General features: G+C 42.1%; 1 protein-coding gene and 1 non-coding gene across 5 annotated transcripts in view; one reads left to right on the forward strand and one right to left on the reverse strand.

Moving 5' to 3' along the window:
- The window catches only part of TMTC1 (transmembrane O-mannosyltransferase targeting cadherins 1), a 210272-nt gene that overhangs the window by 13729 nt on the left and 172587 nt on the right, over positions 1–23956 (forward strand). For 3 of the 4 annotated variants that reach the window (XM_078376280.1, XM_072999904.2, XM_078376279.1), the window contains exons 2-4: positions 6153–6330; positions 18315–18388; positions 22349–22525. In XM_078376280.1, coding sequence (XP_078232406.1) covers positions 6175–6330; positions 18315–18388; positions 22349–22525 — 407 coding nt within the window. In that variant the 5' untranslated portion in view covers positions 6153–6174. Of the gene's footprint in view, positions 1–6152; positions 6331–14585; positions 15985–18314; positions 18389–22348; positions 22526–23956 lie in introns of those variants that run through there. The other variant, XM_078376281.1, reaches the window with a different exon arrangement.
- Positions 13358–13524, reverse strand: LOC140707882 (U1 spliceosomal RNA). Its single transcript, XR_012088032.2, has one exon. It is a non-coding gene; the product is annotated as a U1 spliceosomal RNA (small nuclear RNA).

The raw sequence follows: 23956 nt of genomic DNA on the forward strand, positions 1-23956 counted from the left end.
ATCAATTGATTTAAATCAAATCTCTCCTATTGAAAATCCTGGAAAGTGTTAGCATAAATTATAATCGACTTGATGGCACATGATATTGTACAAGATTGTGCTGTTAATGTAACATTAGCTACTAGAGTTAGGAGCCAAATGTCACTGGACTACAGTGCAGAGCTATCAAACATGCCTCTGCACACACACCCTTCATAACAACGCTTGATTATTTTGCAGGCCGATCCTAACCCATGTTGTCCTATCCACCACCAGTATGGTCATACAGAGAATGGACTTCAGAAGCATGAACAGGGCAGTATTTTTGCTTGGAAGTAGATTTCATTTAGAGACTAGAGATGGGGACAAATATAAAAAATTGCGATCCGCTTTGATCTGTTATTCATCAAGGTTAACGGCTCAACGAATACATGAATATTCTTTGACAAATTGATGGGTCCGTCGATTCATCTGCACTTTAAATCACTTTAAAACTGCCCCTAAGCACCTAGAGATATGAAATTTGCATGGAGGCTTCCTCAGACAGTATTCTACACCTCCTGAAAGTTTGGTGAACATTGGATCACGGACCCCTGCGTTATATAGTCACAAGGAGGACCCCCCAGGAAAGCTCCCCCCCAGGTACGTAGAGACTCCAAAATCACAATGGAGCTTCCTATGTCTTTCCCCAACACACCTGCTAATTTTGGTGAAGATTGGATATTGGGCATCCGAGTTATTTACCCACAAATTGAGTCCCCCCAGGAGAGTTTACCACATGGCACAGAAGCCCATTCTGCCTACCGGCTGCTGATCAGCTGATCAGAAGCTGATAGGCAGCCACCCCCACACATAGCCAGCCACCCAACAGCCTACCCCCACACCCCCTTCCTTTTCCTATCTTAGCCCCCACCCCACTCCTCTGACAGCCCCTTACCTTAATAGCTGCTGCTGAGGTCTCCATCAGGCCTTCGCAGCCACAGCGTGTAAAAAGGGAGACTGGCTGCCCTTTGCAGAGATGGCGGCTGTGGCTTCATTTAGGGTAGGGAAGTTGCAGCTGCTATCTTTGCAAAGGGCAGCCTGGATTCTCAAGCCAGGCGAAGGGAATCCAGACTGCCCTTTGCAAAGATGGTAGCTGCAGCTTCCCTACCCTAAATGAAGCTGCATCCGCCACCTTTACAAAGGGCAATGTCTCCATTTTTACATGTGTTGCTCTGAGGCCAGAAGACCTCGGCAGCAGCAATTAAGGTAAGAGGATGTAGATGGAGTGGCGTGGGGCCTAAGATAGGGAAAGGTATGGTATTGGGTGGCTGCCTTTCTGCTGCTCAGCTGATGGGTGGCCAATAGGCAGCATGGCGTTTTTTTAAAAAAAATAAAATACGAAGGACAAATACAACTGGTAAATATTTGTCCCTTCGCATTTGTGGGGGTCCCTGGAACCCACAAATACGGATTGACATATATTTAACGAATCACCTATATTCGTCAGAAAAAGCAATCCGTTTTTATATTTGTCCGCATCTCTATTAGAGCCCATGAACTTCTGTTGTTGCTTTCTTTAAGAGCATGTTGTCTGTCTGAACCTGTCAATTTGTCTCTCTCCTTTTATAAGACTCATAGACTTAAAAAAAGAAAGAAAAAAGAAAAGGCAAAAGAGAGAGCCAGGCCTTCCTGCGGACTCTGGACCAGGTGTAGCAGGTTGACTTGTTCAACCTTTTGGCAGAGCAGCCGGTCACAGTTGTAGTTTTGGAACAGGTCACAATTGGTTGCTCTGGTGCCAAACTTGATGGAAACTGAAGCTGTGTTTCAGAAAAGTGATTTTTCCAATTGCCCTGTTCTACAGAAGATACGTATCATACCAGCCAGCATTTATTGTTCATCCCTTTTTAGACTGTTTTCTCTTCTCTTCTGCATCTGCTGGATCAGAATGGCAGTTTTTTTTTCCCATTGGCAGCTTATCCTAAGCAGCTTCTTTACCAGACTGCACATTTTTCCACCATTTGATTTGTCTTTTCCATCAACACAGGCTTGGCCAGCAGGTCATGAAGGGAATCTGAGGAAGATGGGAATGAGAAATCAGTTATATCCTTTGAATACTCAAGAGAAGGGGATGCATATGGTTTGGAGCAATAAGCTTTGAACTGCACATTAGTATAATTGCATGCAATTTGCCTATTAGGCAGCTTAATGTCTGGGATTACATTTTCTCTCTTTTGAACTTGTTTTTGCAAGCAAAGATCCTGTCTTTTCCAACTCGTAGACAAGGGCAATGAAATTGGATCTTGGTTTGCAAAATTGGCAAACTATTGTCTCTTAAGTCATTTCTCCCTTTGTTCTTTTTTTGAAGCTATATCTGAGATTCATTAGATGAGGGTTGAGGAAGATATAGAAGAAGCCAAAGCATCTTACAGCAGAGGTCTTTTAATCATAAAGTGAACCAAGCAGAAGGCTAGCCTTGGGCCGGTGGGTGTGTACACCTATTTTATTGTGGCACTGTGCCAGCATCTCATTGCTGTAAGGAGAGGCTGGTTGATTCTGTGAAGGCTCGGTATTGCATCTCAACAATTCATGGGGTGTGTGTGTCAGTTTCCCAGGATTCTTTTTTTTTTTTTTTTTTTTGAAATGGCATAATTGGGTGAAGGGACTCAGAAGAGACCTGATGGCCGTTCTCAAGAGCTAATAGACTATAGCCCCAGCCTCAGTTGAGTTGGGAAGAAATTGCTGGGAGGTAGGTAGGTGGGGGAGAACCCCTCAGGCACTGTTCTCAATTTTCCCCACTTGGGACCTTAATTTGGGACTGAAGTAAAGTTTCCGTTCAGCAAATTTATTTTCTTGTATATTAGAAGTAGAGTGAATCTGAAGCCACTGGAGTAGCTAGAAACAGTAAACCAGACCTGCAGATAAATCTTTAATGGCAGTCTGTATATTTCAGTTGGCAGATCGCAACCAGTGGATCTTGTTTTCCTTGAAATACTTAGATGGTGTGAAAGAAAGTTGGACTTTCCTCCACCTTTCCAGTTGTGGTCTTTTTTGCTGCTCCCATCCCATGTCCAGACAACTGGAGTGAACAAGATGCTGCTGTTAGAACTCTAGTGGACAGATACGGGAGGATGAACTTTGTGTGGCTGCTAAAGAATGAGAATCCTAGCCCAAATCTCTCATTTACTTGCACCTAACTCCCAACCTCCCACCCCCACAAAATACTTCATTCAGTGAGAGAAGGTTGAACAGGCTCTGACACTCAGGTCTCAGAGATGTATCTTTTAATTCAGTCTTCAGCAATCTGGTACCCTTCAGACATGTTAGACTACAACATCCTTCATCTGTAACCAGTGGTCCTGCTGCAGGGTGATGTGAATTGTAGTTCAGTGTTTCTGCTGGTGCTGGATTGAGGGAAGTCAGGTGTTCGTTGCTCCCGCCCCTCCCCCCGATTTTCTAGGAAGCTTAATAGGTATTGCAGAGCTTTTAATCAAGGGTAGCAGATGCCCAACCATTTATTAACCAGTGTTTGTGGTATGTGCTCAATTGGTATTATGTCGTGATTGCAGCATTAAAAAAATTATGTATGTGGAGGAACTTAAATGTCACTGCCATTTAAGGAAGCATTGCTTTTTACTACAGATAGAAAATGCATTTTTGCTTTTGTTTCACATCTTAGCAATTACATACATACTGTGCAATCTAGTGGATCTCTGGCAGTTCTTCCAGCTTTCCTGATTTTGGGGTTCTGTGTGTTACATACAGCACTGATGTTACCTGTCTGTCATGGGTTGGAGGGAAAGTTCCATCCTATGGGGAGTGGAAGGCAGGACATCAGGAGGAGGGGCTGTACTGTATATATATGTGGAGCGTGTGTGGAGAAGGAAGAAGCTGGAGGAGAAGCTGGGAAGAAGAAGCTGGTGTGGGAGTCTGTGTGTCAGACAGGGTACTACTGTGTGTCAGTCAGTACCTACCTGATAGGTTCAGGTGTCTTTATGGGTAGCCAGAACTGATAGGTTCAGGGTCTGTGCTTTATTTAAAGGTGTTCTGTGTGAACCAAACTGGTGTATGTATGATTGAGACTAAGCCACGTTACTGTATCTTATTCACTTGATCATTTTATTTTCCCTGTGTGTTATTTAAATAAACCTTATTCCTTTATTTGTTAAAAATCCATTCCTGGTCTGTGTGACTCCTTACAGGGAATGGTTGGTGGCAGCTTAGTGAAAGGGTGACATACTCCAGTAGGTCTGGGGTTGTCACACTGTGTACCTGGGGTCAACTGCTTCCTGCATAAGATCATCTTAATAGGCAGTTTGTGCTGGTTTGTCCTTTGGCTCAGTGGTTCTTAACCTTGGGTTAGTCAGGTGTTTTTGAACTGCAACTCCCAGAAACCCCAGCCAGCATAGTTGGTGGTGAAGGCTTCTGGGAGTTGCAGTCCGAAAACACCTGAGTAACCCAAGGTTCAGTACCACTGCTTTGGCTGACCAGTTGTTTGGTGCTTCCCAGCCGTGCCTTCTCTGCCAGGCACCCAGAGGAGGCGGGGTAGAAAAGTCAGGGCACTGCTTCTGAGTTGGTGCCTGCTGGAGGAGGCAGGGCTGAGAAGCACCGGACACCTGTTTGGCTGAATGATGAACTGGCACAAACTGCCAGTTTGGCTGTTTGAGCCGATCTCTACATTTTATCTTTTCCTAATGACTTCTTCCCCATTGCTTTTGCTGCCACGGCCACTTTTAGGAGATCTTCCTGGAGTCCGCATAAAATATGTGACATTAATAATGCAGTAAGATGCCAGGCTAAGAATTACATTTCCATTTGGAAGTAGGCAGCTAGAATAACGCTTGTGTCCTGAAGTTACTTCTACATAGCTGCTTCCCTTTTTATCTGGCAGTGAACTAGAATGGCCTCAAAGCAGCTGGGAGGGAAGCTTGGCGAACCTGAAAAAAAAATAGGCTTTTCTTCTGTTTCAAGCTGATGTTTTGCGGGTATGACTCTTACGAGAAAGGGCCATGCTGGCTGAGTGGTGTGTGTTCTTTGCCTGCAGATTATCTCAGGTTTGGGTCACAGCATCTCCGAGTATAAACATCTCTTGGTTGGGAAAGCAACCATTGCCTGGAGCCCTCGAAGGTTGTTGTGAATCAGAACAGGCAATGTTTGACTAGGAAAGACTGGTGATCTGACCCAACCTAAGACAGCTTCAGATGCTTGCTAGCATATATGATAAGGCAATAAAATGTTTGTGGAAATGTAAATTGGGATAGATAAATTGATGAATGCTTGTTCCCTAAATTTCTCCTTTCTGTGGCTATAAGGTACTGTGGTGTGGTGGTGGCTGGAGAAATGTGCTAGGACTCAGGCGATTGGTGTTCAAATCTCTGCCTGGCCATGTAAAAGTACTGATGGATAACAGTAATAAATATAATAATAATCATGTGCCCACAAGTCAATTCTGACTTACAACTTTTCAGGGCTTTCCAAGTAGATAATACTCAGAAGTGATTTACTATTCTCTTCTTCTGAAACTGCAGCTTGCCCAGGGTTGCACAGGAATGTAGCGGTGTCTATTCACAAGATACACAGTGACAGTCAAACCCCCAACCTCTGGATTCACATCTGGATACCTGAGCTATCCAGCCATCTGGCACCATTAAAACCACTCCTCAGTCCTTTGAAAATGCTGGTAGGGTCATTGTAAGTCCGATGTGAATCATGGCACAGGACACGTACCACACAAGATTGTTAGCCTTTGTTCCCATCAGCTTGTGAATGTGGCAGAACAAGCCACAAAAGAGCCTGAGCAACCTTGCAATGCAGTTTTATCTACATTTCCTCTAACATTTGCAGGTTGAATACATTTTTCCTAGTATGAGATGAGATATATTTTTGTGCACACTATTCCTTACAGCAATTGTATTTGTGCATACTTTGCTACAGATGAATGCCAACATTCTAAGAAATGTGAATTTCAGCACACAAATGTCTGTCATTCATTTATAGTTCTGAAGGACACAATTTGGTTATGTTTGTAGGAAAATTGAGACCAGATGCCTTTCTCCTAAAGCTTTGTAAACACTGACTTCTGACACCTTATCTAAAACTGTCTTGAATATGTACTGGTTGATAGCCTGTCCTCCCTTAAACCCTATTTTTATTGTTGATTCTCTCTTAACCAGAATGGTTTTGTATTTTTGCAGGCTGAATATATTGTTGGCTGGGATGAACCCCTTCTATTTCCATGCCGTGAATGTAGTCCTGCACTGCCTGGTTACGCTTGTCCTGATGTATACTTGCGACAAAGCTGTTTTCAAAGACAACCGCCTGGCCTTCGTCACAGCTGTCTTCTTTGCTGTTCATCCTATTCACACAGAGGCTGTAAGTATATACACAGCTGTATAAACTTTCCAGCTCCATGAAAGCAAAATATATTTCTGGTGACTGCAAATCTACCCTTTTGGTAGGATATAAATGTAGCATTGATTGACAGATTCAGGATATCCCTCCACAAAAATTGGCCAAGAAGATCAGCAAAAAGAACACAGCTGCGTTTAGGACAAATAATTGATGTGGCACCAGGGAAACTAAGAATAAATGTTATTAAAACTTTCTGGTCACCATAAAACCCTAAGTATCGCTGAGTCAAGGAGGCTTGCTTAGAAGTATACCCCACTAGGGGAGGTGGCGGCGCTGTGGGTTAAACCGCAGAAGCGTCTGTGCTGCAAAGTCAGAAGACCAGCCGTCATAAGCTCGAATCCACGCAATGGATTGAGCTCCTGTCGCTTGTCCCGGCTCCTGCCAACCTAGCAGTTCAAAAGCATGTAAAAATGTGAGTAGATAAATAGGTACCACCACGATGGGAAGGTAATGGCGTTCTGTGGCTAGTTGCACTGGCCACGTGACCATGGAAACTGTCTTTGGACAAACACTGGCTCTACAGTTTGGAGACGGGGATGAGCACTGCGCCCTAGAGTCAGACATGATTGGACTAAATGTCAAGGGGAACCTTTACTTTTACCCCACTGAGATTATAAGGACTTCCTTCCGCAAGTGTTTGTTTTCATGTAATGCATATATTTCTGATTATGTGCCTTAAGCTACATTGCTAGGAATAAATGCAAGTGTTTTCACTGAAGAATAATGAGATCCTTGGCTATGGTGCCCCATTGAAAAAAACAAAAAACCTTTGAGGTTTCTATCCTGCTGACACATTGTTTAGCTTCCCTTTCTTCATCTGGCATTTTCTCTCGGTCGCTTCCCTCGGAGCAGAAGGAGGAAGAGGAATCCAGCATTCAGTGAAGTCCTTCAATGGTGTTGTCTGTGGAGAGCACGATAAATAATGTAACATGGCACAGTTTGGATTGCGCACATGGCAATAAATGAGAAGAACTGAACACACTGATCAGTTAATCACTGTGATTTGTTTATAACCGAATGAAGTGTTGATTTTAACAACAACCTGGTGCCAGCATGTCATATCAAACCAACCACCCTCTAGCATTTATATAATCATTATTATGTCACACCAAGTTAGTTGAAACATCTGGCAAGCCTCCCAAAGTTTTCTAGGTGTGAGGTTCCTGGAAGTGGTTTATCAGTCCCTCTCCTTCTGGTGGCGCTCAGGCATGATGCAGCATGCCTAAGGCCACACAGATGGCAGGGTTTATAATCTTATTGGTCACACACATGAACCAAGTTACTTCGATGCCCCGTCTCCCAGAAGGCACAGTGGAGAATTCTAATTCAGCTTCTGTCATTGGCAACCTGGTGCCCCATTCCGTTCATCCATACCAGCTCAGTATGTGTACAGAACTCTTTAAATGAGTGGTCTCCAACCTTGGGCCTCCAGATGTTCTTGGACTGCAACTCCCAGAAGCCTTCACCACCACCTCCGCTGTCCAGGATTTCTGGGAATTGAAGTCCAAGAACATCTTTAGGCCCAAGGTTGGGGACCACTGCTTTAAAGGCTACAATGCTGTATGTGTTTGCTATAGGGGCATCGGATTTACAGTTGTGTTCAAAATTATTCAGCCCCCAATGTTGTAAAGGGGTTTAGAGACTATAGTGTACATTTGGAATTGTATTCAGAATGAAATCCTACAAGGACGTTTTAAAGAACCAAATGCAACTAAAATAACATCAATTGTTTATGTAATACAGTAGTAAATGTTTCTTTTGTGGTTTCTTCATTGCCACAATTATTCAACCCCTTAAAGACTACCACTCTGAAGAAGAGAGATTCATTCAGGTGTTTTTGATCAGGTATTGAAAACACCTGTGGATGTCACGGAGCACCAATCAAGCATAATAAGCACCAATTAGGCAGCTTTAAAATGACTGTGATACTCAGCTCCTTCTAGACATTTACTGGTGTGATTACAAACATGGTGAAGTCAAGAGAATGGTCCAGGAAGACAAGAGAAGAGGTGATTTGTCTTCACAGGAAGGGCAATGGCTATAAGAAGATTGCAAAGAAGTTAAACATACCAAGAGACACCATAGGAAGCATCATTTGCAAATTCAAGGCAAAGGGCACTGTTGAAATGCTACCTGGTCGTGGAAGAAAGAAGATGCTGACTTCGACTGCTGTGCGCTACCTAAAGCGTAGAGTGGTGAAAAGTCCCCGTGTGACTGCTGAGGAACTGAAAAAAGATTTGTCAGATGTGGGTATAGAAGTTTCAGCTCAGACAATAAGGCGCACACTGCGTAATGAAGGTCTCCATGCCAGAACCCCCAGGCGCACCCCCTTGCTGTCTCCCAAGAATAAGAAGAGTCGACTGCAGTATGCCAAAAGTCATGTGGGCAAACCACAAAAGTTGTGGGATAGTGTTCTGTGGACTGATGAAACAAAATTAGAACTGTTTGGGCCCATGGATCAACGCTATGTTTGGAGGAGGAAGAACAAGGCATATGATGAAAAGAACACCTTGCCTACTGTGAAGCATGGCGGAGGGTCAATAATGCTTTGGGGCTGTTTTGCTTCTGCAGGTACAGGGAAGCTTCAGCGTGTACAAGGTACCATGAATTCTCTTCAGTACCAGGAGATATTGGATGAAAATGTGATGCAGTCCGTCACACACCTGAGGCTTGGGAGACATTGGACCTTTCAACAGGACAATGATCCCAAGCATACCTCCAAGTCCACTAGAGCATGGTTGCAGAGGAAAGGCTGGAACATTTTGGAGTGGCCATCGCAGTCACCAGACTTAAATCCGATTGAGAACCTCTGGTGGGACTTAAAGAAAGCAGTTGCAGTGCGCAAGCCTAAGAATTTGACTGAACTGGAGGCTTTTGCCCATGAAGAATGGGCGAAGATACCCGTAGATCGCTGCAAGACACTTGTGTCAAGCTATGCTTCACGTTTAAAAGCTGTTATAACTGTAAAAGGATGTTGTACTAAGTACTAAGATTGAATGTCACTTGGGGGTTGAATAAAAACTAATAATGATGTGAGCACAGAAAAGACATTTGTGGTTATTTCATTATAAACTTAAGGTTATATTTCTCTGACCTACAAGTGCCTCTTTCATGTAAATGTAAGCAAGATGACTGAATGATCAAAATCAATGTCAAAATGGCCAAAACATTCAATTTCAGTGGGGGCTGAATAATTTTGAACACAACTGTATAGTGCTCATAGCATTTTGTAGACATATTGTTATCGTGTTAATATTAGAATGGGATTCCTAGTGTGGTGTAGTGGGTAGAGTGATCAGACTAGGACTCAGGAGGCCTGGGTTCAAATCCCCCTCAACCATGGAGACTCATTGGGGGTATAGAACTGGTAAAACCACTTTTTAAATATCTCACTTACCTGAAAAGCCTTATTAGGGTCCTTATAGGTTTGTTCCAACTTGATGGCATATAGAACACCAACAGATATTAAAATGGAATTTAAGAAGTCTAAGTTCAAGCCTTCATTGAGCTGTTAACCTTGGCTAAGTAACCCAGGGCAGATCACCCTCTTTTCAGATGGACCTCTTACACAGAGTCATTATGAGATAAGAGGAAGCCATAGGTACCATTTTGAGTCACTGGAAGAAAAACAATAGCAACAACAGGGAAGGGCGTTCGTATCAAGGGCATTCTTGATTTACAGCTGAATCTCTGAACCATTACACTACAGTGGCTTAATAACATTTGACCAAGAGTGTAACTTTCTAAATCCAGGCATGGAGGGGGTGTTAAATTCTAAGGCAATATGGTGCCTATTCATTCGTTCACAAATTTTTTAGAAGCTTGGGCCACTTGAAACATAAGGTTGTTCTCTTTCAGGACATGATCCTTAGGAAGATCTTTCTGTAAGCCCTGCAAAAAAAGGATTTGTGCAGTTCCTTTATGTTTCTGTGAGACTTGTATGTACAAAAGAATTAGCTGGAGGCTGGTATTCTGATTCATCCAGTATGTTTCTAGCCTTTTAGGGAATGCTCTCCTGAATCAAGAAGACCAGTATTTGAGCCTAGTCAGATATGACCACGTTTGTGAATGTGTCTGCAAATTGGTATGAACTCTAAATTGCCAAATACTTCTTTTGCTAAGGCTTTGTTTGCATTGGGGATGGATATCATGCAGATTGTGGATCACCTTTGTGGGCCCGAAAACAACCAGTGTTTTGTACAAAACAGTGGTTGTACAAAATGCTGGTAAGGCCACACCTGGAGTATTGTGCACAGTTCTGGTCGCCGCACATCAAAATAGACATAGTGGAACTGGAAAAGATGCAAAAGAGAGTGACTAAAATGTTGACTGAGCTGGGGCACCTCCTTTATGACGAAAGGCTACAATGTTTGGGGCTCATTAGTCTAGAGAAAAGATGCCGGGGGGGGGGGAAACGGGACAGGATTGAGATGTATAAAATTATGTAGGGGATGGATAAAGTGGATAGAGGAAAGCTTCCTCCCCCTCACACAATACCAGAATCAGGGGACATCCACTCCAATTGAGTGCTGGGAGAGTGAGAACAGACCAGAGAAAATACTTCTTTACTTGGCGTGTTGTTAGTCTGTGGAACTCCTTGCGACAGGATGTGGTGATCGCAGATGACCTAGATGCCTTTAAAAGGGGATTGGACAGATTTCCGGAGGAAAAGCCCATCACGGGTTACAAACCATGATGGGGATGTGCAATCTCCAGGCTTAGAAGGAAGGTAGCTCAAAATGCCAGATGCAGAGGAGGGGTATCGGGAGACACTGATCTAGTTGTCTTGTGTGCTCCCAGAGGCATCTGGTGGGGCCACTGTGAGATACAGGGAGCTGGACTAGATGGGTCCTTGGCCTGATCCAGCAGGGCTCTTCTTATGTTCTTATGTACTCCAGAAGCAAGCCCCTAGTGAGCATCTCCCTCCTTTTTTTGATTAAAAAAACCCTACAGCTTTCAGGGGCTTGGAGGCATCCCTGAATACGCCCCCCCCCCCCCCAGATCACTGTAAAACTAGAAACCAAGAGGATATGCTTGGGAAGCGTCTGACCATCTCTAGGCCCAGTTGCAGCCCATGGCAAAATCTGAGGGCAAGAATTTGGCCCCTAGGCTGACTGAGATTGCCTATTCTTGATTTACATGTACGGTACGTGGATTTGCCATGCTGGATATTTCTATTGGGTCTGTTAGGGAGAATATATATTGGGGCAGGCTGTCTATGTTTACAAGTAGGACATTCAGTAAAATGTTGCAGTATTGCCATCTTTGTGGTTGGGGTTCCAACCCATTTAGATCAATACACCCTCTTGCCTAGATTCATAGTTTTACGGATCTTGAAGGGACCCAAGTATCAGGTTTAAAGATACCAAAAAATTACTTGATCTTCATGTCTTATTGGGAAGTAGACTTCAGAAGATCATAAATCCCATGATTCATGCAGACCTCACAAAATGTCTCCGCAAGGAAAAATTTGTTAGTTGTATAAACCTAGATAAATGCATTGCACGTTAAAAAAGCTTCCAAGGTCTTCTGAATATTTTTATATAAAATGTTGTCCCATTCTTGGCAGTAAAATAAGTTTTGTACTAAGCAGACACAAATCGTCTTGTCTCTTATTGAGCAAGTTCATTTATACCGAAAACATTTCAAAAAGTACTATTATGTCAAAAGTATAATGATAGAAAAATCTTAACCACTTATGTAAATGACTGTAGAGCCATTAGCCATAATATTAACTGTCACACAGCGTAATTAGAAAATATAATGAATGTCTTACTCCATATGCCCAGCCAGTAATATGTTTTTGATGTATGAAAGTTCACATTGAAATATAACAGCCTTAAAGGAACCAGAACATTTTCGTTTCATTGTTTTGTTCTATTTTTGTCTGAATTTGATGTGTGATTCTCCTCCCAAATTTCCTTATTTCATTGAACTATATTTATAATCCTTTTTGCATAAAAATTCATCATCATTCTCTATTAGTTCTATCTTTTCATTTTCCAATAAGCTAGGTTAGTACAAGTTTAAAAAAATGTTGAAATCACTATGGTGTAATCAAATTAGTCTGTGAGCATTCATTAAAGTGCCTAAAATTTGATAGGAATTGCTAGAACCAGTTTCTAGAATACACCTTACAAAAGCAAGGACAGGTGATATCTTTATTAGACCACTAAAAAAATTGCTAGCTTTTGATCTATATCAATTTTCATCAGGCTGTGTACCAGTATATTGTGGATAGTCCAGAAAAAAAATGCTGAAAGTCCCCAAAAGTCAGGGCAAATATCCATGCCTGGTATGCTTCTTAAGAGTGAGTTGTAAAAAGAAGGCTGCAAACAGAAGTCAGAAATGTAGGTTTCAAATTTCACCCAGATGGACGTTTATTGGATTCTGTCTCCCAAGTCATCAAACAGAGGGCTGCTAGGTTTCTATATGGCCAGGAAGAGAGTGTATATAGAAGTGTGGCAACCCTCCATCAGATAATTCATGGAGAGTTTTTTTGTAACTCTTCTTTAAGAAACAGACCTGGCACAGGCATCTGCCATGGCTTTTGGGACATTCATATACAGTGGTGCCTCGCTAGATGATTGCCTCACAAAACAAGGAATTCGCTAGACAATGACTTTTTTTGAGAGATGTTGTGCTTTACAAAATGATTGTTCCTATGGGCAATTTTCGCAGGACGATGTTTGGGTCCTGGTCCTTGCCTCGCAAGACAGTTTTGGTTTCCCCCCCCCAATTGGAACACTTTAATTACATAAGACCTACTTTTTTATCCCCAAAAAGTGGGGGAGAAAGTGTATGCTGCTGGCTTTCCAGGAAAAACAGCAGCATACACTTTCTCGGAGATAAAAAAAGTAGGTCTTATGTAATTAATGTGCTTCAATGGGGGGGAACCATCATCAATGGGGCTATGGCTGCAAATTTAAATGGTAGTGGATGGTGAAAACAGCCAGGAACCAAAGGGTAAAGAGACTGTAAAAAAACAACAGAGAAATCACAAACATAATGCCCCCATTAACACAAATTATGTAGCTGAGTTACCCACATTTGGGGAAATCACAAGGTTCAACAGCACATCCAAAGTGCAATGGATGAGCCTTTCCCTGGGAAAACCATTTTTACAAGATTTTATTTTTCCTACAAGGTATGAGTTAGAATGGCCCTTGCATCTCCTGCCCCCTTCTGTCCCCAGCCCCCCAAGTTATGGTGACCCCCTGGCTGCATCTCCCACTCAGTACAGGGCTGCACAGCCCCAGTCCTGCCAGAGGCCAAGAGAGCTGCTCAGTGTTTTGGTGTGCCCTGTGGGACCCCCTTCAGGGGCTAGGTGTTTCTCCCACAATCCTCTAGTGCACATGTATTAGCATAAGGTATTAGCATATGCTTTTCTTTGTTGCTGGAGAGAGAAAGAGGGAGAAGGCTATCCGAGACCCATTGAATTTTCAAAGGCAGTGCAGGTGAGGGAATTGCTTTTCCCCAATATGATATGGGGAACTGTGTTTTGCAAGATGATGTTTTCTATGGACAATTTTAGCAAGACAGTGATTTTTTCCCCAATTGGAACGCATTAAAAAGATTTCAATGCATTCCAATGGGGAACTGGCTTTCATAAGATGAAGACAGCGATTTCCATGGAACAAATTAAAATTGTCTTGCGAGGCACCACTGTATTTCTTAACTATTCACAACAGATTATTGCACAGCCTAATGAAGACTGGTATATGTTGAAAGCTTGTAGTTTTTAAAAATTATTTCTGATGTGGTTTAATAAAGATGTTGCCTGCCTTTGCTTTTGTATTGTATAAGGACCACGTGGCTTTTTTTGGACTATAGATTATAATACACCTGTTTGCTTTATCAAGTTGTCTTTTATGCCGCAGAGGTCCCCAACCCCTGGTCCGCGGCCCGGTGCCAGTCCATAGCCTGAGCTGGACTGGTTTGCGAAGACAGATCTCCTGCCTCCCCCCGCACGCACTCACCCCCACACAGCCTGTTTGTACTCCAGCATGCCTGTGCGAGCGCTGCACCACCATTTGCGCATGTTTTTTAGAGCACACATATCCGCACAAGAGCCACACCGACATTTGCGCATGCGCATGCGCGCGCGCGCAAGAGAGGGCTCATTTGTGCATGTTCACAGGTGCGGGGGATGCCCCTCCTTCCCCAGCCAGTCTGTGGGGGTTAAAAAGGTTGGGGACCCTTGTTTTATGGTACTGCGGTTAAAGCTTCTGATCAAAACAAACCTGTCTCTCATAGTATATTGGGGAACATATTGTGCGTTTTGAGAATATAGTTTGTTTTGCGAATTCTCATTCCAAACAGATCAAAATGGCCAAGGAAAAATGCAGTCAGTTTAATACTTTTCATGGGCAACATGAAAACACAAAGGTCAATTAAGTCTTCCTTTCCTGCCTGACTAATGGCCATCTGATGGAGGAGAACCCACCTTCCTCTTAAATAATTTATTTTGTTTTTGACTAATTCTTATTAATAAGAAGTGCCTCCTATTATGTAGCTGGAATCTTCTTTTTATATTTTGTTTCACAGTACTTTATTCCAGACAGTTTTGAAGTGGGGTGAATTTCTATATACCAATACTGAACTAATTGTTGAGTGTGTATGGTACCATTTGCCCTCATAAGGAGCTATGCTAAAAAAAAAATAATGATAACATATATCCCTCCCAGCGTGTTTGGGTTATAATTCTAGGAGAGCCAATAGGGAGGAAAAGTGGAATTGTAGTCAAAAAATGGGAAGAGACTGATATTCAGAATGGCAGCAGTAAAGGAATTAGAAAGGATTATCAATTATCATCAAGGAATGGGAAAAGATCATCAAGTATTAGGATGTGTCACTGGAGACCAAGGCCAAGATCATCCACACTCTTGTATTCCTGACCGCTATGTACAGATGTTGAAGCTGGGCAGTGAAGAAGGCTGACTGGAAAAAATCTGGTTCATTTGAAATATGGTGCTAGAGGAAAGTTATGTAGATACCTTGGAATGCCAGAAAGACAAGTGGGTCCTAGGTCAAATCAAACCTGACAGGAAACTGAGGTTTTCTTATTTCAGGCATATCATGAAAAGGCAGAATTTTCTGCAATAGACAATAATGCTGGGAAAGGTGGAAACCAGCAGGAAAAGAGGAAGGCCATAGTTGTGGGAATGGATGGACAACTTGGTTATCAGTGGCTCCTGAAACATCCCATTACTCTTCCTCTCCTGCTTGTTCAAAAAAAAGATTCCAGATGATTAGGAAATGTTTTTTTAACTTAGAAGTGAAATCTTCAAGAGGCAGGCTTGTTTGTGAAATACAACAAGTGATATTTTGATCTTTTCAGCTTTCCTCTTCAAACCAGTGCTTTGTTGAAGACACTGGTAGATGAGGAATGTCTGAGCTTTAAAATGCTTGCAGAGTGAAATAGCTGTCATGTTGAGATCTTTTTAGGAAGGATTATGTCTTTAATAACAAAAAAGACTTGAGCTGTCTAGATGCCTCCCAGGTTGTTTCAGACCTTAATCATCCAGTCTTTAAATAATGGATCCTTTTTGAGAGGGCAGAGTGTGGAGATAATTAAAGTTGGAAGGAGAGGGGGAATATTTGGTGGAGAATATGGTATACTTTGAATCTTATGTCTTTGTTAAAGGCAAGAATTATTGGAGTTCTAAGCAGACTGGAATTATGTGTATGAAGATTAATTAAATTTGATACAAGCCAAGTTTCAGGAGGAATGTTTTAAAGTTTTTGATATTTAGGGGAGGTAATGTCTTGGAATAACTTGAATAAATTATTAAGAAACTAGCTTGCTTTAGAGATGACTTTTTAAAAACAACTCTTCCTTCTTTCTCAGATGGCATTTAAAATTTATGTGTGAACTAGGAATTACCTAATCTTGGGCTACTGAAGTTTTAGCATTTAGGAATTACTGTTCTAGGCTATAGGGAGGGGTTTCCTCTAAGACCTTTCCTATTTTCAACAATATGTTAATTTAAAATAGCATTGTTTTAATGTTGTATTTTTTGCACAGTTACAAATGTTTCTGGGGAGTAGATTTTTTTTGCGTGGGACTGGCTGAAAACTGTGCTTTTGTACAGTATTTATATTCCAAATAGTGATCTTGGCTGTGATGGTAGGGTAGAAGTTTCCTTTGTGATGTAATGCAATCAATAGCTGTCTTTCAGGCCAATAAGTACTGTTTGCTGTCCTGCAGGGTAGTGTTGCTTATAACATCACTAATTATTTTTGGAGCAATGAGGGGAGGGGTGGCACTGCTAGCAGCTTGGCCACATTTTATGGTGTGGCTCAAGACTGAATAATACAATGTCGCATACATTGTGTTTTGTTTTTGCTCCTCTTTTAATGTAGGAAGTGTGGGAATTGGACTCACTCAGCAAGAATGGTCCTGTCCTTTTAGGATTGGGACCCTTGTTGAAAAGTCAAAAGAGTAACTCCCACACATAGGCAGCCACCTTGTGTAAGTAGCAGCCTGCCCCCAACTGAATGGGTCAATGCTCCAGAAAAGCCAACAGATTACATTATTGAACCCGTCAAAGAATAAAACAACAAATCACCTATAAAAAAACATGTCAAGCTGAGCTGAAAACTATTTCCTCAAGTTCTCTTCATCTCTTGCTCTTTTCCCTCAACATTCAAGTTTTGAGTCAGCCTTTAGGCTCAAGCTATGTTCTATATCCACAGTAAGCTTTCAGGCTAGTTTCACATAGGTTTCAGCTGAATTTCAGAATCCTTCTTTAATCAGTACAGAAATCCTGCAAGAAGGTTTGTTCCTCTCCTCAGCCCATTAGGTAGTAGACTGGCCAAATTAGCAGTGATCCAATTCTCTGAAATTTCAGGGGCAAAACCTGAGACTGGAAGGTGGATCCTTTTGATGATGTGTGGGTGTGTGGACTCGTCTTTGTGATGTCACAGAGGCAGGTCAGGCAAGGTGGGTGAAGCATAACTGTTTCTGGGTAATCTAATTGTAGGAAACAGTCACGATGGGGATTCAAGTCCACAATCCTAAATAAGTAATGTGTCAATGCAGAGCTGAAGAGAAAAATCACATTTTTATGGGGACAGGTGGCAAAAATGCCAGACAGCTGAAGTGATTCCCGTCATTCCCGCCAGGGCTTTCCTGTGGATGGGGGATGTGGGAAAAATCAGGGGGAAGATGGCTATCTGATAGAAGTGCATTGGGGCTGGGGAGTAAAGTATGAGCAGAAGAGAAATTTTGGGTTATTCCATTGTAGGTATGAGACCATAGAGAGGACAGAGATTAGCTTCTAAGGCTTTTGTCCTCAACAGGAAAAAAGATTCTCCCATTACTGTCTTAAAAGCAGAGTATTGCCGTTATCTCCACTGGAAGTGACTAGGAATGATGGAACTGATGATGGTGGGCTCTCTACCCACTATTTCCTGATTCCATCTTATCCCTTTGTTATAATTCTCCATGGGGTTGTAAATGCAAGTTATCCTGTATGATGAAGTCATGTGAGAGGAAAAGCCAACCAAGAGGCACTTTTTGGTAAACTTCTTCCTGAAATCTCTCAGACAAGTTAACCTGAACATTTTAACTTTTTTGTTGTTAGTGTCCAGAATGCTTTTACTTTAATATAACTTGTTATGTTTGCTGCATGCATCATGCCACATAAATTTGTTTGTGTTCACTCTGTAGGAAAGCAGTGATGTCATTCAGTAACATTTGGTAAAAAAGGAACAGGAGGTGAGGATTAGGCAAACAACTCTTTCACAAAATCCTGTCCTCTTCTATTCCATACACATGCACCTGGAGTAAGATTTACTGAAAGTGAGGGGATTTATTTCTGAGTGGATATGGATAGGATTGTGCTGAAAAACAGACATTGGCTAGCAGTGAAATGTGGAAGCAGGTTTCATTTTTTAATTATAATGGTAACGTTTTCTGTTTTCTTCCCTTTCCTCCTTAGGTAACGGGTATAGTAGGCAGAGCAGATGTCTTCGCTTGCCTACTATTTCTTTTGGCTTTTCTCTCCTATAATAGGTATGTGTTTTTGTGGTCATACGGCTTGTGAGATTGATATTACAAAGGCAAACACAAGTCCATCTCTCATAATGGAAGTTGAGTCATGGCAACTGGACTTTTTTCATATTGGGTTGAAACGTTTCGCTACTCATCCATTTCGCCCTAATAATAAGAAGTCCAGTTGCCATGGCTCAACTTCCAGATAACCTCAACCTGGATGACTGAGAATCTTCACAGATATTATCTCATAATGTTATTTCTTTTCCCACCTTCCCCCTACCTTTTTGCAAGATATGGAAATCAGTAGCTAAAACCAACTGCCTAGCTGAATATAATAACAATAATAACCTTAGCAGAGCTGGAAGAAAACCTGTAGATCATTGAGTCCAGCTCCTGTCAAAGGGGACAGTAAGGAATCAAACTCCCAACCTCTGGCTCTCCAGTCAGATACTTAAACCACTGAGCTATCCAGCAGTTCGTATGTTGCAGCCAAGCTGGTCACTTCCACATGGCATTGCCATCATCTCTAGGTTCTGACCATCCAAATCATGTGCCCATGGTAGAGTGTAATGCTTTCCATTGCTGCTTTCTCAGAGTCATGTAATGGCCATTAAAAAAAGTATGGGGAGGCGCTCTTTCTATTAATTACGAGATACACATGGGATACAGTATTTAATTCTGCCGCGTGTACTGATTATCTGCTCCAGATTACCTCCTCTTGCTTGAAGCTCCCCTTCTCTCTTGCAACCTTCAAAATAGTACTTGTGAAGTGAAATGTCTGTGTGGATCCTTGATGTTGATAGAGTGGGGTTGAGGGTTGGGAAGAGCAGTTGTGGAGGAGCAGCATAAAGAAGTGGCTGGTGAGGAGAGGGTTGATCCCCTGCGGCTTTTCTCTTACCTTCAATCCTTTCCCAGCAAACTTTTTTTATGATTCCACAACACAGCGTCTGACTGCATCCCTCTTTTATTGTGATATTGTATATTGGTGTTTTCCCTGTAAATTAAGTTGGAAAATACCAGGAAATGTTACCCATTAAATAGATAGAAAAAAATCATGCTGCTGTGATGGCCAGCGTGAGGTGCTCGTTATCTAATGCAACAGAATCAGAATGAGAGATAAAAAGCCCATTTGGATTCCCTCAATTATGCTGTCAATCAGTTCAGCTGCTGTTGGAAGTGGACAACGGGGACTCTAGTAGAATATATTACAGGAAGTCACATTGTGTCCTTTGAGACTATTGTTAATCCATCTCAATGTTGTCCACTCTCTCCAGGAGACTCTTTGAGCAGTTTTTTTCCCTTCCATTGGCTGCTTCTTGATCCTTTTAAAATAGGAGATGTGGATTCAGTCTGGACCCTTCTGTATGCAAAGCCTGTGCAGAGCTGTAGTCCCTCCCTGAAGCTCCTCATGATTGTGTTTGAGAACAAGAAAATGCCCTTCAGCCCAGCCTAATTCTGTCCTGCTTTGCTGTGAAATAAAGGCTTGCCAGAGGCCTTTTTTGCTTCTTAACTTTCTTTGGCTTTTAAATGAAGCAAGAAGAGGCAGCTGGCAAAAGCGGTTTTCCTTTCTTGTTACTGTGCTCTTTTTACTAAGTTATCCTGTCCTGGATTTCATTGACCTTGTTTTTAAAATCTTTATGCAATCTTGTCCCTTTTATTCAGTCTGGGTTTTCCTTATGTCGCTGCTTGTGCCCCACTTGTCTTCCAAAGTGGCCAGCCTCAGCTGACCCAAGGCCTCCTGTTCCCTTCAGGGGACTGGAAACTACAGTGCTGCCTCGCTTAACGATTACCTTGTTAAACGACGAATCCGCTTGACGATGAGGTTTTTGCGATCGCAAAAGCGATTGCAAAACGATGTTTCAATGGGCAAAAATCACTACTTCGGGAACCGATTCTTCGCATTACGATGATCTGAAAACAGCTGATCGGCGGCTCTCAAAATGGCCACCTGCTGTGTAAAATGGCTCTCTGCTGTTTTCAGGACTTAATTTTCGCATTACAGTGGACCCTCGACTTACAGACGGCTCGACTTACAGACTTTTCGAGTTACAGACTTCTCTGGCTGCAAAATTTAGATTCGACTTGCAGCCGGAGAATCGACTTACAGACCAGAAAAAACCCAAAATGGAACAAAAATAGAATAAAAACTGCCAGTTATGGGATTAATCAGTTTTCAATGCATTGTAGGTCAATGGAGATTTGATCTACAGACTTTTCGACTTGCAGCCACCGTTCCAGTACGGATTAATTCCATAAGTAGAGGGTCCACTGTATAGGCACTGGAAAATGGCCGCCCTATGGCGGATCTTCTCTGGACGATTAGGTATTTAGCCCATTGGAACGCATTAACCAGTTTTTAATGGCTTTCAACAATTTTTTTCCTTGCTTGACGACAATTTTGCTCTACAGCGATTTTGCTGGAACGGATTAACATCGTCAAGCGAGGACTGGGCACGCTTAGCCTTGGGAAAAGAAGACTGAGGGGAAGTATGAGAGCACTTTTAAAATACTTGAAAATGAGTCATTCAGAAGAGGGGCAGGGTCTGTTCTCTTTCATCCCAGATGCAGGACATATTAATGGGCTCAAGCTACAGGAAGTCAGATTTAGGTTGAATATCAGGAAAATATCCTAACTGTTAGAGCAGTACGGCAATGGAACCAATTACCTCAGGAGGCAGTGAGCACTCCAGTCCTGGAGGCATTCAAGTTATAATTGGGCAATCATCTGTTAGATCTGCTTGGATTTTGATTCCTGCCTTGAGCAGGGGTTGAACTAGATGACCTTTTAGGCCTCTTCCAACTCCATTATTCTATGATTCAGTGATGACCTCCGTCCATCTTCCCTTGAAACACTGTGTACTTGAAACCCCTTACCTTTGCCCATCCTTGCTTTGCAGTCTCATTCGTGGTCTACGGAACTAGCCTCTCCAGAAGCCTCCTCACTCCATCTTTGTTTTACCCATTAGGCTAAGGGGAGGGAGCAGATCCTTTTCCTCTTGCTTCTAACAAGTATTGTGCTGTAACTTGTGTAGGTTGCACAGAATTTAGCTGCAGTTACGTTTTAGTGTGGTGTACAAAAAAGTCCCACCTTGTCCTGCAGTCTGTGAGCTCCTGCCTCATAATGCAGGTAGACAAGGGGGGCGCTGGGCTGCCTGAGTTACCTGGTGGGGCAACTCATGGATGGAGCCAGGGGGGCATCCCCATCTTCCAATCACAAGGTCCCTGTGCTACCAGGTGGCTGCCTTTCCCCTGCATGCTGCAGTATTTGCAGAGAGGCACAGAAGATGCTGGTTGAAATGTACCAACATTTGTCTTTCCAAGAGGCAATTCCTCCACTTATTCTCTCCTTTATTCTTCCAAAGTGTTCCCAAGGTCAGTCTCAAATTAGTTCAAAGTGCCATCTCTCCCTGGTTTCTTCACATTTCTCCTCCAAAGTCCCATCCCTTTCCCTATCTGGACTTTTTTTTCCATTTTCAAAATTCTCATTCACTAGAGAGCAGCCATGCTGAAGAAAGGGCAGAATTTGGAAAAGTTAAATTTTTGGAGCTATAACTCCTGGAGTTTTCCATCCAGTGCTTAGGGGTTTCAAAATGTGCAAGCTTTCAAAATGTGCAGCGGCATTTTCTTGTATTTATGCCCCCAGCAGTGTTCTGATTGCTTTTCTTGTTTTCCTTACTATGTGTTTGTGATTGCAAACTCCTCAAAAGAAATGACATAACATATTTTGCCTTTAAAACTCTGTAATGTTCCATGTGCACTGATGCCACAGTACATGTGCACTCATGTTTCTTTTCTCCTTATCACTTTAATAGAGCTGGTCTTGTTAGTCTTTTGATGTAGCCAGTCCTTTTGGTTAATAGTACTATAATGTTGCTTAGTAGAAATGGTTATAATGTAAGTAGGAAAATCTACTTAATAGAGAAACGGAAGCAAACTTTTAGAATAATTTCTTGCATTTTTTCCCCCTCTGCCTTGCAGGAGCGTGGATCAGCTTTATGTTGGGGAACATTTCCCTCCCACTGCCTCTCTCTCCTTTTTGCTGCTTAGTTTGTTTCTTGGGACCTGTGCAATGCTAGTAAAGGAAACAGGGATCACCGTGTTTGGTGTCTGCTTGGTGTATGATGGCTTCCTGCTTTCGCAAAACAGACCTAGATTGTAAGTGAAGAGGAACTTTTTAATATACCATTGTTTCTGCTGTATTTTTCCTGGATATCAGCCTACAAAATGTGCATGCCTGCAAATTTGCTTAATAGACTACCTGCCTGCATATACTTCTGTCAACCATTTCTCCCTTGAAAGCAGTGGCAACAGCAGAAGGGAGAGGAACAAAACAACTAATTTGTGAAGTTATATAAGAAGCTGCCTTATAGTGATTCATGCCTAGTCCAGTATTGGCAGCTCCAAATTGCTCTTGACTTTCCAGTGGATTCCCCCCCCCCCCAATTCTTACCTTGAGATTCTTGGTATTTCCTGGTGGGATCTCCTCCCTCTATTCATCAAGCCCAGCCAGTTTAGCTTTGAAATCAGACAAAATCTCTCCATGTTTCTAATGGAATGGGATGGAGTCCATGAAAGGTGATGCTAAATAAAAGCCATTAGTCTTTCAGATGGTGCCATAAGACTCCTTGTTTTTATTTAATTTATAACGTTCCTTAGTTGCTGAGAGATTATTCTTGTGAGTTGGTATGTAAACCTGGCCTCAGTTTTGCCTCCAAAGTTTGTGATAAACTTTGTCATTTGTTGTGTGTCTAAAATGAGGTGGGTAAACAGTAGACTGGAATGATTTAGTGCTAAATCCAGCAAGGATTTCTAACTCCCACTTGTCTGATATCGGCATTAAAACGACCCCCAACTGTAAGCAATCATACTGAATTCGAGAAATCTTGAGAAACCAGGAATGAATTTTTATGTGAAAGAAACAGTAACTTCTATGCAATTCTAGTATCCAAAACAAATTCTTGGAGATCAGAATGCAGATAATGTGACAAATTACTATTATTGTCTTCATTGTCAACTACTTTCTATAAAGTGATCTCTCTACTATTGTTTCTGATGCCACTTGTTCGGAGGGCATCATTATTATTAGTTATTATGATAATAAAAGGATTAATGTGAGAGGAACCACCCTTGGGGAACTTTACGTTAGTGTTTAACGTGCTTATGTTTTGATTTAATAACTATTATGTTTATTGCTTTGAAATGTTCAGGTTTAACATGTAAACCGCCCAGAGTGGCCTTGGCAGCCAGATGGGTGGTATAGAAATGAAATGAATCAGTCAGTCAATCAATCAATCAATCAGTCAATCAGTCAGTCAATCAATCTACATACGAGCAGAATAGACCCCTGAAAACCTCAGTACCTAGTTATTAACACTAGTATGCATCTTGGAATGTTTAGTGAAAAACCTTTCTTCCTAGATGCTTTTTTAGATAGATTCTCATCACTGACAGATGTTAAGTATCATGTTTTATTGCTTCAGTAACGTAGAACTGCTACATCTGGACAGTAGAGCTCTCAGAAATGAGGCTGTGTGGCCCAGATGTGGCATATCTTTATTTCCTTGCTAAATTGTTATTGAGCACCTG

The sequence above is a fragment of the Pogona vitticeps genome, chromosome 5 (genome assembly GCF_051106095.1).
Source record: "Pogona vitticeps strain Pit_001003342236 chromosome 5, PviZW2.1, whole genome shotgun sequence".
NCBI lineage: Eukaryota > Metazoa > Chordata > Lepidosauria > Squamata > Agamidae > Pogona > Pogona vitticeps.